Genomic DNA, 24,718 nt, shown 5'->3' on the forward strand with positions numbered 1-24,718 from the left:
CCCTGAGCCTCCTTCCAGGGGATGGTTCTCATGAGAACTGCGGGTTCTCTTAACCACAGCCATTGGCCCCTGCTTGCCCTCGGGGTGGGGAGATGTGGAGGCCGGGGAGATTAGGGGCTTTTTAAGGAAACTTCCGGGTCAGAGTCCTGGCTCTGAAACTCCTGTCTTATCTCTACTTTTCTTTCTGCTTTGGGAAAACCGTGGGCCTCTGCTTTGCTGGTATGGGTTCCCTTTGGATAACACTTACCGAGTCATTCAGGCTGGTGCTTTCTGGGTCACCTTGGCCCTGAAGCCAGTAAGCCCAGCTCTTGCCTCTAAGGGTATGAGCAGGCTGTGCCCAGCTTTTCATGTCCCAGAGTGGGCTGCGCCTGGAGGTTAGACCCTTACCGAGTGCCACCACTGCTCACGTCCCTCAATGCCGTTGCAATGGCTGGGCCGCCAGTGAGGAGCCATGGCGGGTCTGCAGTGCCCACGGTGAGGGAGGCTGGCAGATCCCATGTAAGGTGCCCCCAACAGCACTCACATCCACCTCAGCCCTCACTCAGGGATGTCCCTGGCAATTCCTCTACTAAGTACTTTTCTTAGAGTTTTTTTTTTTAAACCAAAAGCAAGACCACCCTAGAGACCAGTGTTTTGGATTTCTAGGAAGATAAAGTTGCAGTCTCCGCCCACAGGGAGCTCAGTGGTTACTGAAATGTACAGTGTCCTGGGTCCAGTCACCTCTGTAATCTCATTTAATATTCACACAGGTTCCAGAGAAAGCACTCAAGAGGTCACCTGAGGCCACCCTGCTATTAGGTGCGGGAGCTGGGATCAAACCTTGCTCTTCCGCCCGAGTCTGGGAGCCCCCCAGAGCTGGGAAGAGAGCACCCCTCCTATGGTTTGTTGAGAAGCTGGATATTCTCAGGCACTGAATGAGTCTGTTCCCAAGGTCCTCTCTGGATCAGCTTCCCTGCTTGCCACCCACCCGAGAGGTGGGCCTAGGGAATGGGCACCAAGCCCACCCTCACGGTGGCATTCCCAAGTGGGGCAGGAGGGCAAGAGGGAGCCTCGAGCCTCCAGCTGTTTCCTATTGAATGCTTCCTGTCTCCAGAATCCACTGGGCAGAGTCCGCCTCCCCAAATCAGGAACACCTGGGAGGCGGAGGCGGCTGAGCAGGGGTGAGGAGAGAGGGTAGAAGTGTGGGGAGGTCTCTACGTAGCTGGGCACCGGCCCTCCCGAGAGATCCGGCCCCTGGCTTTCCGCCATCATGCTGCCTGCTCTCCGAGTGTAACTGAGGCATGCGGACGGGTCTTGAGAAGTGACAGCAGGTGGAGATGAACGGCTCTGAGATGGGCAGGGCTGGGGTGGGGCAGGACAAGGGCTCCAGTCCCAAGGCCTCTGGGAGGAGGCAGTGTCTGAAGCAGGGAGAGGAGCAGTCCTGGCACAGAACCTCCCCGGTCCCCATGTGCCTCCGGGCTGCCCCGGTGGTGACGGCAGCGGCAAAGAGAAGAACCCTGCGTGGGCCAGCTCTGAGAACAGCAGGGACGTGAGACACAAGCTCTAGAGGCAGACGCTTCCCCTGCTGGTGCACATCAGGCCCGACCGAGGCTGGGTGCGGGGGAGGGCTCCACCCTCGGGGGCCGGGGGGAAGGCTGGAAAGCCACCCCCAGCATGGCCATCACAGTGTCCCAGCACTGTGGGGTGCCAGGCCAGGGGTTGAGGGCTGGGGTGGTGGAATGAAAGGGAAAAGCCAGCCCCAAGGCTTTCTCATAGCTGCCCCCACACCCCTAGGTAAAACCAGGCCATTCCCAGGATCCAGGGGCCCAGCCGTGGTCAGCATGGCCTGAAAGATGATTGGGAGAAGGTGTCAAGGACCCACATGAATGTCCCTCTGTCATCCCACCCAGGGAGGGACCCCGGCACCTCCTGGCACCAGGCATGAAGAACCAGAGTGAGTAATAGCTAAAAGCGTCTCTGGGTCAACCAGGCCACTGCCCCAGAGCCCAGGCTCGCAGAGCAGTAAAGCTGGTATAACTGACCCTCCAGCAGTCAAACAGGGACAACAGACCCCTCGGGGACCAGAGAGAGGGATGTGGAGTGGGGGAGCCCTAGACTCCTGCCCTGACAGGCTCCTGACCCACGCTTACTCTGAATTTCCTCATGCTCTGCAGAGTAATTGAAACCAGAAGCAACTCTGGGCCCACAACGGCCCCTTGTTCCCAGCTCCTCACTCACTCTGCGCTCTGGGCCTGACTGCACCCTGCCAAGCTGAGAGCTGCACCAACGGGGAAGAGCCCAGAGCTGCACAGTCCAGGGCCAAGGGAGGGACATCTTGGCTGCCAGGTGGTAAGGGCCCTAACCTTGACCTCCAGTCTACGCCGAGGTCCCCTGGTTAATCAAAGCAGTCTGACCTTCATCAGCATAACAAAACAGATGTGGCCTCAGCCAGCCTAAGGTCTATACACAGGGGGCCACCTGCAGGTGACAGCCTTTGGGAGGGGGTGCCGCTTGACCAGCTATACCTGGAGTCCCTATAGGAAGGTGGAGGACAGTGTACCTGGACCTGCCAGTTTGGGCAAAGGACTGTCATTATTAGATGAGCACAGACTCTGTGCCAGCCCTGTGCCAAGGGCTTCATGGACTTCCACATTCAATGTTCTAATGGACCCATTTTATGGGTGAGAAGACTGAGGCTCAGAAGGGTAAAATAACTTACTCCGTTCTCCCAACTAGTGAATGGAGAAAAGCCGGACTCTGAACGCCAGATCTGTTTGGGTTCAAGGGCCCAACTGACAGATCAAAATCCTCCTGTTTTCTTTACTACATGCTGAGGTCCTGTTCATTCTTCATATCCACAGCACAGTGCCTGACACGTAGAGGGTGCCCAGTATGCAGAGAGGCATGAAGCAGCTAGTGAAAGCGTTGCTCCTTCAGGTAGGCTCCTCTGAGCCTTACAACGGCAGAGTGGGGATAATTATCCCCATTCAACAGATGAAAAAGCTGCAGCCCCCAGACAAGCAAGCGGTCTTCTGACCCTCAGCATCGGGCTAACTCCCTCCACACTTGGTACATATCAACCATGACCCAGGGAAGGGCAGACGCGATCTGAGGAAATAAGGGTCAAGGAGACAGGGATGCCTAACTTGGGGAAGAGAAAGCCAAGAGGCAACTGTTTTAACCAGAAGAGGCCAATAGTGACCAGTTGTGTCACTTGTGGGGCCCTGCTTTCTGGTAATAGCGGGAGACCAATGAGCAGGTGGGTGGGGGTGGGGAATCTTGGGTCTGGAGAGGAGGCGGCTAGGAAATCTCCATCCTCAAAAACCAGGCTCTTTTTCTCACTCAAAAGGAAGAAAGTCTAGAGGCACCTGGTTGGCTCAGTTGGTAGAGCATGCCACTCTTGATCGCAGGGTCGTGATTCAAGCCCCACTTTGAGTGTCGAGCCTACTTAAAATAAAAATTTTTTTTAATTAAAAAAAAGTGGGGGGAGAAAGTCTAAGTTAAAAGTAACCTAAATGCCCTTTGGTGGATGAGTGGATAAACAAATTGTGGTCTATGCATTCAATGTTATTCAGCCTTAAAGAAGGAAATTCTGGGAGGGGCACCCGGGTGGCTCAGTCAGTTAAGTGTCTGACTTCGGCTCAGGTCATGATCTCACAGTTCATGGGTTCAAGCCCCGCGTCAGGCTCTGCACTGACAGTGCAGACGCTGCTTGGGATTCCCTCTCTCTCTGCCCTTCCCTGACCTGTGCTTTCTCTCTCTCAAAATAAATAAATAAACTTAAAAAAAAAAAAAAAAANCTGACAGCTCAGAGCCGGGAGCCTGTTTCAGATTCTGTATCTCCCTCTCTCTCTGTCCCTCTACTGCTCAGGCTCTCTCCCTCTCTCTCAGAAATGAATAAGCATTAAAACATTAGTTTAAGAAGGAAATTCTGACATGCTACAGCGTGGATGAACCTCAAAGGCATATGATTCCACTTCCATGAGGTCCCTGGAATAGTCAAAATCATAGACAAAAAGAAGAATGGTGGTGGTTGCCAGAGGGGTTACTTTTTTTTTTAAGTAAGGTCTATGCTCAACGTGGGGTTTGAACTCATGAGCCCAAAATCAAGAGTTGCATGCTCTACCGACTGAGCCAGCCCGGCGTCCCTGGAGAGTTACTGTCTAATGGGTACAGTGAGAAGGGATGATGAGAAAGTTCTGGGGAAAGAAAAGCTCTGGAAAGGGCTGGTGGCAATGATTGCACAACAGTGTGAATGTACTTAATGCCTCTGGGTGACACTAAAAATCATGAAGACGATAAATTTTATGGTATGTATATTTTACCAGAGTTGAACAAAAAGTTAAGAGGGTCTAGATGTTGTCAGATTTGCCAATCAGGGCTCTGTGTCCCAGTCCTGAAGACAGGGGACTGGCCTTCATGACCTCCTCCTGAGTGTCATTTATAATAGCTCTGAACCCTCACAAGCTTCCAAGAGGCCAGGTCAACAATGTTACAGAAACTACCCCATTTCCCCTTCAGACATGGGCTCTGTGCTCTGGAAGAGAAGAAGACAGAGGCGAGGCATCCCATCAGGCCCGGACTTGGCAGCCAGGACAGCCAAGTACCTCCTTCCTGGCCTGGGACCCTGCTCCTTCCGCCCCCAAGGGCTTGAGCACTCCCAGGTGCCACCTCCTACCCTGAGGGGGGGGGGTGCAGAGCCAAGGGTGGGGGCTGTCCCCAGACTTGCGGCTGAGCTGAGGACCGAGGGTGCAGCAGTGACATGGAGGGGCTCCTCTGGCTCAGGGAGCTTCTAGGTCTCCGACTCCTCTTTGGTCTGGAGTCAGTGGCAGGAGCGGAGCTGTGGGATCCTCAGGGACAGCTCTCCCCTCAGGCCATGCCAGTCAACAAGGGCTAGGCCCTGGGAATATGCTAATCAGCCAGAGGGTAGGTCCCAGTTGGGGACAGCACATCTGGAGCCCGGAGCAGCGTGGTTGGAAATAGACTGAGATAAACATATGGGAGTCCCCTGGGGCCAGGGAGCCACGCAGACAAAGGGGGGCCTCCTGGCTGAGAGGTTCCTGGGCCAGGAGGGGGGAGGGAGGCAGGCAGCGGGGGTGGCCTGGACAGAGAATCGGGACACACTGGCCCCTTGGCTCTGGGGGACAGAGAGGACTCCTGAGCCTGCAAGAGGAGAAACGCACTAAGCTGGGGGTGGGGGGAGGCTCTAGTAAATTTGTAGCGACAAAGGGCAGATCCCGGAGGACCACAGACTGACACTCAAGTCTGTCCCCACCCCAGCTAAGAGCATTTTCTTTCATTCATTTGCTCAGCAGCTGACCAAGCATGACAAACCTGGGACTGGGTCCCTGAACGTGGAGCCCTTGCTCAGCCACTGCGACTGTCACTCACCCTTTCTGGTCTCAGTCTCCTTCTCGGCCCCAAGCAGGACTGGATTAAATGCCCCCTAGGAGGGTCTGTCCTAAAACCCTTCTGATCTCTTCTTTCATTCTTTCCTTCAACCTTCCTCTGACTTGTGTTACAACCCCTCCTGCTCAGGGCAGGCGGGGTCTTTAATTTCCTGGGACACTCCCTGCACATCCCTGCCTCCCAGCACGGCCACCAAGGCCCTTTCCCCAGAAAACCCACCCTGCTCCTTTCTGCTGACCCAGAGCCTGCCCACCTTGCTAGAATAACACAGAGCCTTAATGAGGCAACTCACGGGCTGGCCATTATGTAAAATAATTTTTATGCGGTATAAGAACTACTTTGGGCAATGTAACAAGAAAGGTAATTATAAAGACTACATATGGCCCCAGAAAAAAGGGAGGTTTATGATACTACGTGAAAATAGAAAAAATACAAAGCACACACTGTGATTAAAGCTATATAAAAATTTCTATGTCCGAGGAAGTGAAAAGGCACGTCGAATGGCTGTTTCAGAGGAGTGGGAGGGGGGATGGCTTGTGATTCTCTTTCAAGTCTCTCTACTATTACTGCGATTTGCCTTCTAACATAAACATTGCATTTGGAATTTTAAAAACCCAGGGCTCTGAAATCCCCCTCGCTCCACCTCCTCCTGGGAGCCTCCCTGACTCCGGCCCACGATTGATCTTTCCTTCTTTGAGTTCCCGCTGCCCGCTTTGCCATCTTATTCCACCGGGCACGGTGGCGGGCAGAGCACACCTGCCGAGGACAGGGTCCAGCCTGCCTCCAGTTCTGATTCTGGTCCTGTCTCCCTCCCCGTGGGCTGCCTGGCCTTGGACAGGTCGCCTACCCCTTTGGTGCCTCGGCCTTTGCATCTTTCCAACTGTGATCGCTTTCCTCCCCCACAGGGTACATGAAGACCCCCCGAGATAATGGCTGTGAGCATCAGCCCAGCGCTGGGTGCTAGCCCCCGGGTGCCGGCATCTTACTGTGCTCTCCAGTGGCTTGGCACGCCTTAATACACTCATCTCTCCCATCCTGAGGCCAGGCCCCTACAGGTCTTCGAGCAGCCAGCCTGTGCTGGGTACACTGCAGAGGGATGGGGAGTCCCCTGCCCTGGCTCTTTTCCGTGCACGCGTGCTCATTCTGCTTCCCTCCAGGTGCGCGAGGCAGTCAGCGTCCCCTGCCAAGGTGAGAGGACTCCAGACTAAAGAAGGCTTAGGCTCGCTTTACATCATAAAGTGGGATGCTGGGGCGGAACATCACCCTGGCTCCTTCTCCAGGCCACTAGCCATGCCACTGCCCGGTACCCAGCCTGAGAGACCCCTTGTTGGAGGCCTGGGGGATAAGGACACAGCACAGAGGAGAGGGCATGGCTGCCCTGCACACGGCCAGCAGAGGCCACGGGCCTCGGTGTCCTCGCAGGGAGGATATAATTGTCATTTCCCTCGCGGAGCTGTTGCGAGGATCCGAGGAGATCATGTTTGAGACTTGTGCCTCCAAGAGCCCAAGTGCTGTACACACATGTTGCTGATTAGTGCTGCCACGTGCCTGCCACTAAGCGCCGCCCCCACCCTGGCCTGCTGCTCCAGATTCCCTGCCCCCACCCCCACAGCAGGCAAACTCGGACAGAGACTCATTTGGGAACAAACACCTGGAGCTCAGGAAACGCAGTCCCTAGTTCTTTAGATGGGCTGAGTGAGAAGGGGCTTAGAATGAAGGCAGGAGACAGGCGTGGGCCCTCCTTCCCCTGCCTCTCCTTCAGGACACCAGAACATTACCAAGGACAGCCCCTACTGCAAGGCCACCCTTCGCTCCATCCCCAGGGCCCGCCGAAGGGGAGCAGAACCACGTGCCAGACGCTGGTGCCAATTCCCTTCCTTGGACACGTGGCATAAAGGGAGGTGAGAGCAAGATGTGGGAACAGACCATTCTGTGGCTCTGTGGGGCCTGGCCACATGGGATGGGCTCAGCACAGGCTCTCCACCCAGCCTGGCGATCCTCGGGGCCTCCATGGGGCATCACAGGGTGAGCAGACGTTACGAGGCATGGCACGTCCTGGGCAGGACCCCCCCACCCCTCCCTGACCCACAGGAAGGCAGGCGAGGGGGGCCCCACAGCTGAGGGCCAAGGGCTGCGCCCTGGGGAGGTGAGGGCTGGGAGACTCCAAAGTCCTCCAGAGAATGCTGGCTCTCAGCTGGCCGCTCACAGGCCCAGGTCAGCTGGCAGCAGGAAGGTTTGTGTTTCTTTTAATATCAACTCCCAGGCATTTAACATTCCTCGAAGCTTAAACACAGAAACATTTTCCTTACCAGACTGTGCTTTCTGCTCTGCCAAACATAACCTGGCTTCCTCCCCTTCCCCCAAAGCCTCCATCTGCTCCTGTCTCCAAGATGTAATGATTTATGGTGTGTTTCCCCTGGGGCTTGTGCGGCTGACAGAAACGAGGGGGAGGAGGGAAGCAACGGAGCTGGAAGTCCAGGTGGGGCCGGTGCCACGGGGCCCTGGAATCTGTATTCTGGGGAGGGGGGCGAGGACCCACGGTGCTCACTTGCGGGGGCTGCCCTGGAGACCCTTTTTAACTCTTCCATTCCATGGCTGCCAATGGCCCAGGAAGCATGACTGCCACCTCCTTGGCTGGATATCACCTGGGGCTGAACGGGCAGGCCCCGAGCCCCTTCCCTGCCTGTCCCTCTGGCCAGCCCAGGGATGTGGAGATGGGGCCGCCACCCCTTATCCCTGCAGGAAGTCGGTCTGAATTTACAGGCCTCTCTCATCTAAATTAATGAAGGACCGGCTTGTGGTTGCCTGGCAGCCCGGTCTCCCTGGTGACAGTGCTGAGGAGCGGGTCCCGCAGCATCAGGAACGGACACACACGGGAACACGGGGCGAGAGGAGGCAGATGGCTGGGCCTCCGCCGAATAAGGCCAGTCCCCAGTTCAAACACTCAGGTGAAACAGGTGGGAGAAGAGGAGGCCCATATGGGTCCCCACAAGGGCACGGCCGCCAAGAACACCCAGCCAAACGCCAGATACTAAACTCTGCAGCCTCAACAGGGCAGCAGAGCACAAACCTTTCCCTTGAAGAAGCAGCATTCGGTCCCTCTCCCCTCCTCCCCCATCACACCTGGGGCAACTAAGAAGCTCAGAGCACCTAATGCCCATGGGCACAGTCCTAGTGCTTACTGCCTCCCTTGATTTCATGGTCACAGAATCCACCCCCCTCAAGGCCACCGTGTCCTAAGCAGGAGGTGCCAGATGGAGTCCATGCTAGACTTCATCCCTCCCAACCTGCATCCCCTTGATAGGTGAATGCAGAGCAGCCATCTTCAAAACTGGCAGAATGTTCCAGAGACACAGGCAAACAAGGGCTTTCAAGAAACACAGCTGAGGCACATATACTCTTACCCCAACTCAGGACCTGGCTCTACCAACACACCCAGAACCCACCCTAAGCCAGTGAACTCCTGGCATGAGTAAGGCCTCACAGCAGCCCCGGCACCAAACCAGCGCCCAGGGAGCCAGCTGGACCCTAAGCCCAGCTCAGGGTCTCCAGCCTCTTATGCCAGACATTGATCAGACACAGCATTCACGGATACAATACAGCCTCAGAATCTGTCTCAGCACAACATGCCGGGGAAAAGCCGCCAGCAGATCAGAGTGGAGATGTGACAACAAGGGTAGGAGCCCCCCTCCACCACGCGGGGGTGTACGTGATGTACCTGAGCCAGCCGTGAAGCCCGAGGAAGCAGGCACACGTGGGCTTCTCGAACTGGAATAGGATGCCGTCTCCAGCAGGGGAGAGCCACCACCTTGGGGAACTCCTCTCAAACTCACCTGGATCTGCCCTTTGCCCATGATCTTGTCCACGATCTCGTTGTTGTCCTTGTTGACCTTGGTCTTGTCGTAGCACTTCTCGTAGCACAGGATCCTCAGGGACTGGGAGCCCTCCAGCTCAATCTCAAACTCCTGGGGAAAGACGGTACCACGATCCTGACCCTCCAAAGCTGAGACACAGAACTTCCTGGCAGGTGTGGGCCCCAACCTTGCAAGGGTGAGAAGGGGGTAAGGGGGCCCATGAGGAGCACATCGCAAGGTGTGGAGGAACTTCCTCCCTTTCTGGAGCTCCAGGGGCCTCCAAACTCACCGATGAAGTGGAATTTGGGCCTGGGCTGAAAACCCCGTGTCTAAACACAGTATCAGACACCAAATGAGCAGGGAGTGGAGAGCAGAGGGGTTGGAGAGAGAGAATTCTCAGAACCAACAGGCTCGGCCACCCCCAGCCAACAGGAAGCGAGCACGGGGAGGGAGTGGGCACAGCTGGTGACGAGCTCAGGGGTCCCGGTGGGGACACCACCCCTCCACTCACCTCATCCCATTTGGGCTCTGTTGTGTCCCGGAACACCCGGGTTTTGGCTTTGCTCACAAAATAGCCAAAGGAATCCACCTCCAGGGTACAGTACAGGTCTGCAGCGGGGACAGACAGAGACACATCGAGTGAGGCCCGGGACTCAGGACCTCGGGAGGGAAAGGGGGGGAAATGCCTTTGTCCCTCCCAGGGTCCCCGCGGGGCAGCCCTCGGTGTTCCCCTTCNTCAACCGACTAAGCCACCCAGGCGCCCCTCTCTGCCCTCTTCTTAACTGGTTCTGTCCCTCTCACCTCTTTCACTGCCCTCCAGCTACACCGGCCTCCTCCCTCCAATGTGTCCGGCTGCTCCCACCTGAGGGCCCCTGAACTTGCAGTCCTCCATCCCTGATCCTGGCTTGGCTGCCTCGTCCCCACCAAAACCTCTGGCCAAGGTCTTCACTGACCACGCAGACTAAAGAAGCTCCCGTCTCCCCCTCCCCTTCTCCCGCCGATCCCAGGTTCCTTAACAGGGTATCTAGCATTAGAGGTGGGAGGCTTTGGAGGGCATTGGCCCCTGGGTGCCATAAATCTGCAGTGACCCCCACTCACTGTGACAACCCAAAATGCCCCCCACATTCCAAAGGCTTGGTTTGTTGTTTTCATCTTAGCACTTAACTTTAACTCAAGTTATCTTTCTGCCTGCCTGTCTCCCCTCACTCCATCAACACCACACAGGCAGAAGCCTGGTGTAGCCACCAGTGAGCCCTCAGCACCAAGGACAGGGCTTGCACAGAGTAGGCACACTGTGAGTATGTGCGGGATGAATGAATGAAGCTCCTACTACCACCCCAAGTGCTTCAGGTAACAAAGGGGTGGAGAGCTGGGGAGGGAGGAAGGGGAGCTTTTCCATAGTGTTTCCATCTTGAACTGTGGCCTCTGAGACTGAAAATCTTCTCCCCTCCACTCAGAGATCCAGCTGATGCGGCCACAGCACTGGGTAGCCACCCCAGGCACTCTGCAAATCCCCCTACTCCCTCTGGGGCTCAGACCCTGGCACCCTCCCCCTCCACAGGACGTGCCAAGGTTGTCTCCCAGGGTAAATGGTGCGCTGGAGGTATTAGAGCCAATCCTCTGTGCTGTGACTCGAGGGGCCGAGGTCAGAGCGTGGACATACATGCCCCTCCCGGGCCCCCGTTAAAGGCCCTCTCTCTGCTCCCCGGATGGGGCTGTCCCCAGTTGTCTCTGGCTGGCTGTGACGCAGACCAGACATAGCCGGTATCAGAGCACACTGGAATGTGGGCACGGATTAAAGCAGGGATCACAATGGTACCGACACCCCAGGCCTCACAGGGCAGATGTAATGAACTTATTAGGACAAAGAGCCATGGTTGAAGATGCATGAGGCCTAACCCCGTGGAGTGAGAGTGAACACGTGAGTGGTTCCGGAGGCCGGCGGAGAGAGGAGGTGAGGACAATCTAGAGGTCAGGAGAGGCTTTGTGGCAGCTCACCTCACGTCTAGCCAACCTGACCCAGTTTGGGAGGCAGAACATCTACCTGCTCTGAGAGAGTGGGCCACTCTCCCCCAGTGGGCCGGCTCCCTGGAGCCCACACTAGCCAACAGGGAGCAGAGAGACGGGGTGAGGCATCTGGCAGCATGGGCCACAGACTCAGGGGTATGTAACAGCCCTACGGAGCTTACTCAGTGGGAATATTCCTGGGCAGCTTCCCGGACCCTTCCCAGATCCCTGGGGAGTCTGTGTGTCCGGGGAGGGTCCGGGAAGCTGTCATGGGTACAAGCACAGCTTGAGTGAGAAGTGCAGTGGTCATGGCCAGACTGAGAGAAACCCTTCTCTAAAGCAAAAAGTAGGGGCACTGCTAAGCGGGAATAATATCGGTGACCTCCGAGGGACGCCGAGGATCACAGCAGAAAATGCCCTTGGAAAGGCTCTGAACACGCTAAGGCATTGTCCACACGCTGGCCACGTGTGAGTTTTCTCCAGCACCTATTAAGGTGCCCAGGCACATGCCAGTAAGGTACCCCATGAACTTCACAGTAAATGTTTATCAAATGGCTGGCTGTGAGCCAACGCCACATTTCTTGTGCAGTGCGCCACAGGGAGAGAGGCACAGGGCAGCCCTCCCCCTGCCACAGAGAAAGAGAAGAGGGTGGGAAGGGGCAGGCAAAGAGGAGAGGAGTCAGGAACCCTTGGGTTCTGTCCCTCTGTGATGTTAAGTCCCTTTAATCTCTCTGGGACTCAGTCTTCTCCTCTGGCTAATGGGAAGAAAAGATCAGCTGCCTAACTGGCCCACAAATTCCTATGGGGGAAAAGTTAGAGAAAAAAGTGTAATTGTATTTTGTCAAACACTAAGAGCTGCACAGATTTAGCAGATGGTGATAAGGAAGGAGGAAAAGGGATGCGTGTGGCAGCGTGGCAGCCATATTTAAGCCTGCTCTTAGGTCAGTACTAACAAGTATGTTTGCCTTTCATGGAGAAAGAAGCGGAGGCTCTGAGAGGTTCAAAGATTTGCCCAAGGTCACATAGCTTATAACTGGCAGATGCGGAGTTAGAGCCCAGGATTTCAGACACCCATGGGCTGGGGAGGGCTTAGGAAAGAGCAGATCTTGGGGACACAGGGCAGCCAAGAGGAGCTGGTTCCTGACCGTCAGGGGAATGCCCACCACCCGCATGCCAAGGAGGCTGGCAGGGCCCCAGCCTGGGGCAGACCAGAGCAGGATAAGGTGGCAGCAGAAGGCCCCATGCAATGGGTCCACAGGGACTTCTCATGAATGGGTGAGCAACGGCTCCCGGCTCTTCCTAGGGCTGGGGGTCAGGGGCACTTACTGGCTGACTGCTTAAACCCCTTGGCAGAGTGGACGATGACATGGAGGAAGCCATAGAGTCCTGGAGACTCGTCGTCTGTAAGAGAGGAAAGCCCGCGGGGTAGGGGATGGTGAGAGGCCTGCTTCAGCCCCTTCTCACCCCAGGCTCGCAGGAAGGAGACTCAGTCGATGCCTTGGTCTCGCAGCACCACCTGGTGGCTGGATGAAGAGGTTCCCAGAGCCCACACTTTCTGGACTCTGAGCTGGTACCCCTACTCCCTTCTCACAGCCCCAAAGGCCAATCCACCCTTCCCTACGAGGGGCACTTTCCCCCCCTGCTCTGAATCCTCCCTTTCCCATGGCTGTCCTCCTTAGTGTAGCCTTTCACAGTGAAAATTAACCACTGTAATTCACCTCCTCTTGGGACAGGGGGCAGATGACCCCCATATGGGGAAGACAGTCTACCTTCAAAACCCCTTCCACAAGAGGTACCCCTTCCCAGCACCCATGAACAACCAGATCCCACCCATTCTGGGCCAGCCCAGATCACAGCTCTCTCCTGCTCAAAAATCTCCCATTGGTTCCTCGGCTTGAACAAGCTTCTTTGCTTGGCATTCAAAGCCTTCCAAGATCTGGTCCCTGGAGACTGCTGACCTTATTTCTCATACATTAATCCATCTACGCTTTTCTCCTCCACTGCCATCACACCTCATGCTTCAGTCTTTTGCTTCCATTATCTGACTACCTCACGAACATTATTAACAACATGATTCCGGTACACGAGGGTGCCAGATTCTTCTCCCAAGCCAGAGGGGGACAGTGACGACTTTAGACCATCTGGGAACTCAGTAGAGAACAATCCCTATTCAAGCTCTCGGTGTATCTGGCAAATGAGTGGTTACAACCATGTGTCTGGCTAGGTCTCTGTGGAAGGCTCCAGCAATGCCCTGGGGGCAGGACCTGCTGATTACACAACCTTGGGATCCGGATCTTACCGTCTTTATTGCTGGTGACAGGAATGTTGTGTACAGTCCTAAGTTTGAAACAGGATCCCGTGAGCACCTGGAGCTCCACTGAGCTCAGGACAAAGGCCTGGAGATCTGTAGGAGGAGCGGAGAGGACAATGTCATCACAGGTCCACTAGGACCTGCTGCTCTTCTTTGGGAGCTACTGAAGGAATAAAGCTTAGCTCCAGGGGCAGAGCTGGTCACTGGAAGGGAGGGAAAGACTTGTAGACACTCATATGGGGACAGTTATGGGTGCTGTCAGAGGCGTAAGGATGGAAGAGTCTAACCGAAAAGGCTTGTGAATGTGTGTATGAGATAGCAAGAGCGAGAGAGACAGACAAGCCTGGGCCCTGAGTCCAGTCCTACCGCTAATTCCTGGTGTGCCTTAAACAAATCACTTAAATTCTTTGGGCCTCAAGTGGTCAGTAACATCAATTAGGTGCCACCTGCCCTGGCACCTTACAGAGTGACTGTGAGGGCCAAAGAGGAGACCCTGGACATGAAAGCACGTGGAAATGCAAAAGGCCACTGTTGCTATGGATACGGTCAGAGCACTATCAAGTAGGGCAGGACTTTACCCTTCTTCTGTAGCTTCTGAATTGCTTCTCTCCACTCTGACCTCTCATAGTCCGAGGACAGTAGGAACAGGTAGCTCTGAAGAGAGATGAGAATTCAGTGGGGTGACCATGTGTCCAAGCATATTCCTTACCCAGGCACCCCTAGGCTTGGAGAAGGTGGCCGCTGGGACAGCCTCCTTTCCTGGAAGCCCAGTGACAGAAGTGGCAGTGCCAGTGATGGCCAGCAGGGGGCACTCGCTCCACACCAGCTGGGAGTTGTTGCACCCTCCTTGGGAATCCCGCCTAAGTGCCTGATTCCCACAGGTCACCTACGGGAGCCCTAAACAATGGGCAGCCCTGGACCAAGGAAAGGCGCTGCTTCTGTCCCGTCCCCACCCCTCCCTGACCTTTCCATTCCGATTGTGGATCCGAAACGGGATCGTGGGGGAGTTGAGCAGCAGCAAGAACTCATTCTCAAACATCTTCTTTTTCAGGCGTTCGATGGCCCGGCTCTGTCCTTTGTTGGCTTTCTNACAGCACAGATGGTTTCCCTCACACACTCCACTCCTCACTCAGCATCTCTAAGCACCACATTCCCTTGTGCATTAATCGTGTCTTATTCTTTTTTATACTTTATGATGCTTTGAGATCCTGGGGGGCCTAGCTGGCCAGGGGGAACACTACCCCCCAAGGGCAAGCTGATCCCTAAGATAGTAGATGACTCTTCTGTGTGCATACCTTCCATGTACAAGCCAACCAGCCCTGAGTTCGTACCTCTAAGACCTCCTTAATCTAACTCCCACTCACCAAGCCAATAGTCCTCTGCCCGAAACAACCAGGGCCAGGTAGCAGACGGCTGGAGACCGCCCGACCGCCCAGAGCCTGCTGACATTTTTCAAACTCTCAGTCCTAATCAGTTGCCCCTGCCCTGCTTTCCCTCCTTGTGGGAAACACGATACAGGCTCTGAGCCATGCTCCCCCCAGGCACCTTCAGCATCCTGGCCAACCCTGATGCTTCCCCTGTGGCCCTGTGTGGTACGATGTGCCCCTCCTCTTGGAAGCTCTAAGGGTCAAGAATCTTCTTTCGGTGCCATTAGCCCCTCTGCGTCATCACTCAGTCACTTCTAGAAATCAGGTCCTGGGCACCATCAGGATAGCCTGCTTAAGGGGCGCCTGGGTGGCTCAGTTGGTTGGCTGTCTGACTTTGGCTCAGGTCATGATCTCATAGTTTGTGGGTTCAAGCCCTGCTTCCTGCTCTGTGCTGAGAGCTCAGAGTCTGAAGCCTGCTTCTGATTCTGTGTCTCCTTCTCTCTCCCTGCCCCTCCCCTGCATATGCTCTGTCTCTCAAAAATAAATAAACCTTAAAAAAAAAAAAAGATACCCTGCTTAAAAACTTCAGACACCTTCAGCAAAAAGCCCCAACCACTGGGCTGATGCTCGGGGCCTCCCAGGGTTGGACTCTGGCCTCCATGCCCAGACGAATATCCCTCCACGCCCCACCCTGACTCTGCACCCTCCACCTCAGCTGCACGGTACTATTCCCTGTGCTTTAACAAGCCATTACGTCTCAGCCTGTGCCCTCTTCTCCAGCTTCTCAAGTTCGGATTTCACGAAGGATCCCTTCTATCTTACTAACTGAGGTTATGCTCCACATTTCCATTCTGGCGCCACCCTCAGGCTCCTCAGCTAGAATTCGTCTCTATGGCATTTTCTTACCCACTAGACCAGTGAAATGGCAGACAACAGCGCACAGCCAGTGTTGTGACAGTATGGGGGGAACAGTGACTCTCACACACTGCCTGGGCAGAGGGGTGGGAGGGGACATAATCCGATGCAACCTTCTCAGGGGTAGATGCAGCAGTTGGCGTGAGCCCTCTGCCCCAGCCATCCCACTTGTAAGGAATCGACCAGACAGAAATAGGAATGCGGTCAGGTTTACTACAATCCTGCCTGTTGAGAGTAAAATAGCACATACGTCCTTGTGCACTCAAGCGACAGAATACAATAGCACGCAGCTGGGGCGCCTGGGTGGCTCGGTTGGTTAAGCGTCCGACTCTTGATTTCAGCTCAGGTCGTGATCTCATGGTTCATGAGTTCGACCCCCGAGTGGGGCTCTGCACTTACAGCTGACAGTATGGAGCCTGTTTGGGATTCTCTCTGCCCCTCCCTTGCACTCTAGCACTCTCTCAAAAATAAGTAAGTAAACGTTAGAAGAATAGGATGCAGCTGTTAAAAAGAATCTGCTAGCTCCAAAAAGCTCTAAGACACACCATTAAGTGAAAAGCTTAAGTCGTAAAACATTGTAGTCCGGTGTCATTACAAAAAACATATGACACACCAGTGTAAGCATAGAAGAGTCTAGAAGAACACACCTCAAACTGTTGACAATGGGGGGGGGTGCTAATCTGTTACACTTTGTACACTTCAGTATTGTATTTCTTGTTACAATAAGCCGATTTACGTTGGTGATTAGAACAAAAACAAGTTTTAAAAAAGTCTTATTAAAAAAATAAATCACTGCTTCTGTGACTCAGGAAACAACAATGTGCCGCCCCAGGGACTCTCCTCATATTGGGTCACATGCTGAGGTCAGTAACAGGCAGGATAAGGAGCTCCGTGAGGTGTCTGCCACACCCTGGCAGGCAGTGGCCAGTGGAGCTCAGCAAGTGTACCTTCGACTGAGCAGAGGCCACATGGGTGCACGTGGTGCAGGAAGGAGGGGACAAAGTCCACCGGCAACCAGGACCAGGATGCCCCAGGATGGGGCATGGTCATTCAGGAGGAGGACACCTGTGCCCTTTCCGGGGAGACGTGACCGCATCAGACCCCCAGTCCTAGGTCATCCCTCTGACCCAGACCCCTGGGGCCATCACTGTGGTCTTCCTCTCTTTCAAAGACAGATGTCTAGGCTGAAAGTGTACTTAGAAGCCATCTGGTCATGGACTTCTCAATAACTGTCTATGAAGCATCTTTTCTCTGCTAAGTCCTAGGGACACAGAACTGAAGAAAACAGTGCCCTGGCTAGAGTTCCAATTCAAGTGGGGAAAAGAGAAAGCAGCCAGTGCAATTATGATTCCAGACCAATAAAGCAAAACAAAGGGGCAAACACCAGGAACCGGAAAGCAAAGCACCTAACCCAGACTGCGGTTCAGGGAAGACTCCCAGGGAGGTGAGGCCTAAACCAACTCGATGGGTGAAGAAGGGAACCCAGACCAGCCATCTAAGCTTCTTCGTGCCCTTTGTGACATTCACAGGAAGGTTCCTCCTAGAGGGACTTTCCTCCAGCCACTGTTTTCAAATAGATGAATTGAAGGCTATACATTTTCCTCTAACAAGTGCTTTGGCCACATCCACAGGGTTTGATATGAGTGCTTTCATTTACATGCACTTCTAAACACTTTGTAGTTTCCATTTTGACTTCCTCTTTATCTTGAAAGTTTTAATTTTCTAGGCATATACTTAACTGTATTCTATTTGTTGATTTCTAATTTTGCCGCACTGTGGTCTATGAACATGACCAGTAGGCCATCAATTGTTTTTAGGGGTACCTGGATAGCTCAATTGCCAAAGCATATGACTCTTAATCTTGGGGTTGGGAGTTCAAGCCCCATGCTGGGTGTAGAGCTTACTTAAAAAAATTTTTTTTTTTTAATTTGAGGTTTGAGGCTTAATGCATGATAAATGTGTATATATATTCCACGTGAGTATGTTAAGAATTTCAGTTCTAGGCTAGAGCACAAGCTTCTATGCATTTTTAGTTTTTATTTTAATTAAAAAAATTTTTTTTCAATGTTTACTTTTGAGAGGTAGAGACAGAGCATGAGTGAGGAAGGGGCAGGGAGAGAGGGAGACACAGAATCTGAAGCAGGCTCCACACTCTGTCAGGACAGAACCCAATGTGGGGCTTAAACTCACAAACAGCGAGATCATGACCTGAGCTGAAGTAGGACACTTAACTGACTGAGCCATCCAGGCACTCCTCCCAAAAGTTTTTTAATGTTTATTTATTTTTGAGAGAGACAGAGACAGAGCATGAGAGAGGAAGGGGTAGAGAAAGAGAGAGAAATAGAATCTGATGCAGGCTCCAGGCTCTGAGCTGTCAGCACAGAGCCCAATGTAGGGCTCAAACTCATGAACCGTGAGATCATGACCTAGGCCAAAGTCAGACACTTAACCAACTGAGCCACCAGAAGTCCATTTATTTTTACCGGGGTGGGGGTCGGAGGGGGGAGAGAGAGAGAGAGAGAGAGAGAGAGAGAGAGAGAGAGAGAGAGAGAGNCTCTGAGCTGTCAGCACAGAGCCCAATGTAGGGCTCAAACTCATGAACCGTGAGATCATGACCTAGGCCAAAGTCAGACACTTAACCAACTGAGCCACCAGAAGCCCCTTATTTATTTTTACCGGGGTGGGGGTCGGAGGGGAGAGAGAGATAGAGAGAGAGAGAGAGAGAGAGAGAGAGAGAGAGAGAGAGAGAAGCAGGCTCCATGCAGTGAGCATGGTACTCAATGTGGGGCTCGATCCCATGAACTGTGAGATCATGACCTGAGCTGAAGTCAAGAGTCAGACACTTAACCCACTGAACCGAAAGGCCTCTCAGGCCCCTTCTCCTGCATGCATCCTGCTTTTCCTTAAGAAGGCCTTCTTCTCTCGCTTCTCTCTTCTACAGCGCTTTTCTACACTAGGAAACTTCCTATGACTATCCCCAGTAAATTCTGAGCACTGACTTCTTGGCCTTCCCTCCATCCGCTCAGTGCTATTCTGCCACAGCCAGTCTCTCCCTGAGCACGTACTTGAGGCCTCCTACCCTTTCACCCCGCCTCCCTTATCAGATTCTTCCCTTCTACAACTTCCCCTCCTCAAAGGGCCACAAGGAAAAGGGCCACCCTCCCTACCTTAGCTCGGATGCCAGGTTCAACTCACCTCCTTCTGGATTTCACTCTTGAGGGCAGAGATCTTCATTTTCATGTCTTCCAGCTCATGGTCAGGGAAGGGATGCACCTGGGGGCTGGCCTCAGACTCCTCCGGGGATGGAAACACTAGGTCGGCCAGGGGGATGTACCACTTGCAGTCATATTGCTGGTGCTTCCTGCAAGCAAGCCGGAGGAAGACCTGAGCCAGAGGCAACTCGGCTCTTCCAGCCTGAACTGCTAGCATCCAAAGGCACCCGAAAGGGATGTGCTGATCACCTGTCACAGGCAAGAATGATCCGTGTCCTTGAGGAGTCTGATCAGAAAACCCAAGTGTCGAGAAATGACAGTCGGGTTCTAGGGTCAGGTGGCGGTGGGGGCTCTGGACCTTGGCCTTGCCAATCTTCAGGCCCGGTATGACAGATGTTTTTAAATATCTCAACCCTCTAACACTTTACTATTCCCCATTCCACTCTTCCCTCCCCCAAGCCTATCTATACTTAGCTCATGTTCGTTATCCTTTGGGCTAGAGGTGTATTCACACATATTAGCTTTAATGCCAACTCTGATCAACAGAGGTCACGTGGGGTACTGGGGAGAAGATTATAAAGCCACATCCACGCCCAGTGGGAAATAGTGCCGTGGTTCATTAGTAATGTCTGTCACAGGCAAAGGACTAAAGACTAGGCATCTTTGCTTATGACTGCCATCTCTGCTTTCGAATGATCTCATCTGTGACCCGGTTCCAGGGAACTGAAGCGCGTAATAACCTCTCCTTCTCCCACTCCCCTCAGGGTTTGGGTTTGCACCTCTCATGCTGGCCCCTTAGTGCTGCAGTGAGCCTAAGGCCGGCCTCCCCCAGACTGTGAGGTAGTGTCCTGGGCACACAGTAGGAGATAAGGAAGTGGGGGTGCAAGAACGTGGGAACTGGCACTGCATAACCTCTTCTGCTCATGACACAGGGTGGACTCGTGTCACTGGGTGTGGAGATGGAGGTGGAAAGTGGCTTTCAGGTCTGATTAAGGTTCAGATCCCATCTTCTCTAGCTCTAGTTGTGCGACTTTGGCCAACTGATTTTTCCTTCTTTTTTTATTTTAGGAGAGAGAGAGAGAGAGCTCACACGTGAGCAGGGGAGAGAGGGAGAAAGAATACAAAGTGGGCTCCACACTCAGCACGGAGCCTGACGTGGGGCTCGATCCTACAACCCTGGGATCATGATCTGAGCCGAAATCAAGAGTCGAAAGCCTAACCCACTGAGCCACCTGGACTCTCCTGATTTAACTTTTCTAAGTCTTTTCTCTCATCTGTGAGATGAGGATAATAATACCTCCTTGGTGGAGTTTTGGGGAAGATTGGAAATAATAGAGTCAAAGTGTTTGTCATGGCACCTGGCATGGATAAGCACTCAATAATGACAGCAGATTTAATGAATATTCACCAAATTGCAGTTAGCGAAAATTTAGAGCTGTCTAATAAAAGGAGAATGCTTAAGTAAATTATGGCATATCCACTTGTAACATCATGCAGAAAAAGTAAAAGGATGATTATGAAGATTAGGCAGCAACGGGGAAAATGCTTATGACGTGAAATGGAAAAAGCAGCAACCAAAATTGGGCATTCACTCTGATTACAAGTACATGAAAAAACATGAGAAGGTTTTAAAAAATGGGAAGGAAATATAGCAGCAGGAGACGGATGCTTATGTTCGGGTGGGTGATGGGCTTTTCCCCCTGTAATTTGGTTGTATTATCTTTATAATTAAAACCAGGATTTATTTTTAGAAAAAGGATATCTAGTCAAATAAAATTAATTAATGTGTTTGTTAAAAGGAAAAAAAAATAAATGTGGATTGCCCCCGTTGGTGTGGGGGGAGTGTCCTCAGGGGACACAGTCTAGCTCCCTCTCGCCTTGTCCCCTGGACTCACCCTGCGGATGTCTTCTTGAGCTTGGCACACAGTAGGACATCTGTAAAGAGGAAGACGTGCCGCAGCTTCCGGGAGCTCTCCGACACTTCCACCAGGAAGCCGTCCTTCACCAGCTGCCGCGTCTGAGGAAGATGGCACACCCACACCCACCTACTCAGGGGAAGTCAGCCCAGGGCCCAGCCTTCTCTGGGGGCACCATCCAGCTGGGAGGGGCCGTGGTACCTGGTGGGTAAGGTCCCACAGACACAGGCTTTCTGGCTGTGATCTTAGGCAAGTTCCCTGACCTGAGTCTCAGTCTTACCATCTGCAAGATGGGGGTAATGAAGTCTGTCCTGTAAAGTAGGATTCACCAATACGGTATATGTCAAATGGCCCAATGCCTGGCACATAGTATGTGCTCAATAAATGGTAGCTTTATATTTTCTCCCAGCTGCCAATAGCCCTCACATGCATAGACCCTAGTACAGAATGACTTGGTTCTTCCACATTGGGACATGAACACCTCCCACCCTCAGGCCCGGGATCTCCCCCAACCCCTGACTAAGAAGGTGATCTTGTTTCAGTTCGACCTTGACCCACAGACCTGTTGGGTCCATGTCTGCCACTTCTGAGTGGAATCTACAGCCGCCCTCAGGTGGACGGGAGATGCTGGTCTCCCTTGAGCGGGGCTGTGCCATCTCTAACCTGGGGTCTGGATAGTTGAGAGCATTTTGCTCCATGCAGAACTTCCAGACTCCTCCCTGACATCCTCAGAACCAGTGGGTTTCTCTGGGGCTATCACCAACTGTCCCAGCTGTCTCTGTATTATACACCGTGTGACCTACATGGGGCATAGTCAAAGTATACAGTTAAAAAGACCTGAAACTGATAGTGCTCTAGCCCCACTGGAGAGCTTTCAGCTATCCTCGAGGCGAACAAGCCAGTGACACTCCAGGGTTTGCAAACCAGAGCTGGGAATTGCGCACAGGACAGCTCTCTGTGCCCTGTTAGTCATGCTCCAGACCCTGTCCCTCATTACTTCCCTCCCCAGGGAACACTAGAGGCTCGTAGATATAACAAAGGAGCACACACTCAGCCAGACTTCACTCCTAAATGCCAATTAATTGCCTCCCCTGGACAGGTAGCACTGTATAAGGGCCTCACTGCTGACCCACATGGGTTCACCGTCCCTTCGATTCTTCAAATTGCTTACCCTCTCTGGGATACCCCCACCCTTCCACCAAGAAGGGCCCCCGAGGGACTGGTGCTGCTGTACTACATGTAGGCGCCCAACTGGGACATTCCAGCAACCTGATGGCCTTAGCCACCTCTCGTTCCAGACTTTCTTGCTGTTGGGCTCGCTCCCTAGCTCCTGCCCTCCTTCCTATTCATGCAGGCTGATAACAGGCAGCTCAGAGCTCCTGCTCTCTCGACTCCCCAGGCTCCCTCAGGCTGAGCCATTATCTTCCAGGGCACCCTGAGGACATCACACTGCCCACAGTGGACGTGTGCATGCAGTGCTGTGACAGCCAGAGCCCCGGTCTCCCTGGTACGGGGGACGGTGTAGGAGGCTTCCAGAGAGAGAACCCCAGCTAGAGAATCCAGTTCCAGCACTTATGGCCAAGAGACCTTGTGTCAGATCTGCAGAGACTCTCCAGACCTCAGTGGATTATTTTAAAGATTAACAAGACACCAAACTTAAAGCTCCCAGGGCCTGAAGATCTTTTCTCGGCTGGGCATGGGAGACGAGGCTTGGAGAGGCAGAATGCCCGCTCTCCTGTGCAAGAGGGCAGGGATAGGGGATGTGGTCTGCTGCACCCTTCTCAGCCCTGGAGAGAGGCTGGGCCGGGTCCTGAGCTCACCTCTCCCTTGGGGGTTGTGACGGCAGTCCGGCGAGGGTCAATGTCCTCATTGATGCTGGACAGAAAGTTCTGGGAGATGCGGAGGGCATCCTGGAGCAGCGGGTAGTCTGGGTGGTCCGCAGGTGTGTGCTTCAGCAGGTCCTGGGGAGGGGTAGGGTGAGTCAGGGGCGGCAGTGCTGGGGCTCAACCATCACCAAAGGAATCCCAAGGGGGGTTGCTAAGGGACCCACGCTCTCATCGGGTCATGCCTGCAAAATCTGAACTAAAAATCAGGGTCAGAGTGGCAGGGGTCAGAGCAGTGGCACCCCTTTGCTACCAGTTTAGTCATCCCTCTTCCCCCTGCAGAGTGAGCCAGTGGAGTCTCATCTTACCAAGCAGCTAGGAGAGACCCCCTCTACCCACCCCATAGCTGCTCCAAGGACCCTGGAGTCCATTAGGCAAGGGATGGGGAGGCAGGAAGGGCCTGCCTCCCCTGGAGCATTTGGCCAAATGTCAAGCTTGTAGCCAAGCTATATTTAGGCCCTCCCTCCACTGGCACAGTGACCACAGGTCAGGCAGGTACATCAGGACCCAGGGACTCTCTGCCCGGCTCCCCAGGTGGGCTGTTCTCAGAGACTCCAGTGCTCGCCACCCTGGGTTCAGCCCTCTACTCAACTCCTAACCCCTCCCTGCCCATCCAGGGGGCCGACACTCACATGTAGGACCAGGGTACTCCTGGTGACTCGGTCAATGGGCTTGTAGAGCAGAGCTGTTGGCAAAGGCAGGGAGAGGGAGACAGGTCAGATGACATGCAGGGAGCAGCTCGACACCTTACAGGTGAGCCTTGTCCCCCCACCCACGTCCCCACCCGGACACCCGTGTGCAGGAAGCCGCGGCTCCACTCTGTCCCAGGCAGGGCAGGCCAGACACCAACAGGCAGACATGCAGCCCCGGCAGCCCGCCCCTCGCACCTGCCTCGTCTCATCCCCCACCAGACGTGACTTCTTAAGGGCCATGCCGCAGGCCTGTCCTGGTCTGACCAGGCTCTGAGCGGGTGAAGATCCTCTCTACACCCTCAACCCCGTGCCATACAGCTATACCTCAACCCTGTGCCACACAGCTATACCTCAACCCTGCGCTGTACAGCTATACCTCAACCCTGCATTGTACACGCTTCATCATACAGCTATACCTCAACCCTGTGTCATGCAGCTATACCTCAGCCCTGCGCCGTATAGCTATACCTCAACCCTGCATCGTACACTCTGCATCGTACAGCTATACCTCAACCCTGCGCCGTACAGCTTACCCCACAGAGCTCTAGCACCCCAAAATGTGGGACAGAGACATGCTGTTTTTCCAGGGAAGGCCATTCCCCACACCCAATCATTCTTATATGGTCCAAGGCCAGCTGGGAAAGGCAGGCTTTGTTCTGACCCACATGGTCAGCCTCACCCCCATGAGAAGACCCCCTCCATGCCCTCAAACTCCAACCACACAGGACAGGCTGGGGGCTAGGAAGGCAGGCCAGCTCTCCACACAAAGGCTCTGCTTTCGACCAAGTGGCAGCTGAGGGGGCAAAGATTTCCCGAAGGAATTCAGGTGGGGTCCCTCGGAGTCCTGAAGAGGCTGGGGAAATGCTAGCTTGGCAGGGCCCCCATTCACCACACCCCGTGGCCGACCAGGACAAATGAGGAAAGCTGGGATCCAGCAGGGACAGGTGGAGGCAGCAGCTGGCTGACCACGCTTCCAAACAAAGCTTCCTACGAGCAGCTGCGCCTCATCCCCCCAACAGAGGTGCCTCTGTCCACCTGGACGCCTCTGTCCTTCTGCCCCTGGGGCAAGAAGAGGCAGGAGGCTGGCTGTGACTGTCCCAGAGCTGACACTCATGCCCTAGCTAGCCCCCGAACCAAAGAGTCCCCTGTAGTTATAAATACCCCATGTGCCGC

At 54.0% G+C, this 24,718-nt stretch overlaps 1 protein-coding gene across 1 annotated transcript in view; it reads right to left on the minus strand.

The window, feature by feature from the left end:
- ABR (ABR activator of RhoGEF and GTPase) overlaps nt 1-24,718 on the minus strand; it is a 186,533-nt gene that overhangs the window by 27,796 nt on the left and 134,019 nt on the right. Inside the window, 10 exon segments of the mRNA XM_077749651.1 lie at nt 9,222-9,353; nt 9,754-9,851; nt 12,576-12,650; nt 13,549-13,653; nt 14,139-14,214; nt 14,525-14,647; nt 19,038-19,203; nt 20,950-21,071; nt 22,791-22,931; nt 23,486-23,538. Coding sequence (XP_077605777.1) covers nt 9,222-9,353; nt 9,754-9,851; nt 12,576-12,650; nt 13,549-13,653; nt 14,139-14,214; nt 14,525-14,647; nt 19,038-19,203; nt 20,950-21,071; nt 22,791-22,931; nt 23,486-23,538 — 1,091 coding nt within the window.

The sequence above is a fragment of the Crocuta crocuta genome, unplaced genomic scaffold (assembly GCF_008692635.1).
Source record: "Crocuta crocuta isolate KB4526 unplaced genomic scaffold, BGI_CrCroc_1.0 scaffold149, whole genome shotgun sequence".
Lineage (NCBI taxonomy): Eukaryota > Metazoa > Chordata > Mammalia > Carnivora > Hyaenidae > Crocuta > Crocuta crocuta.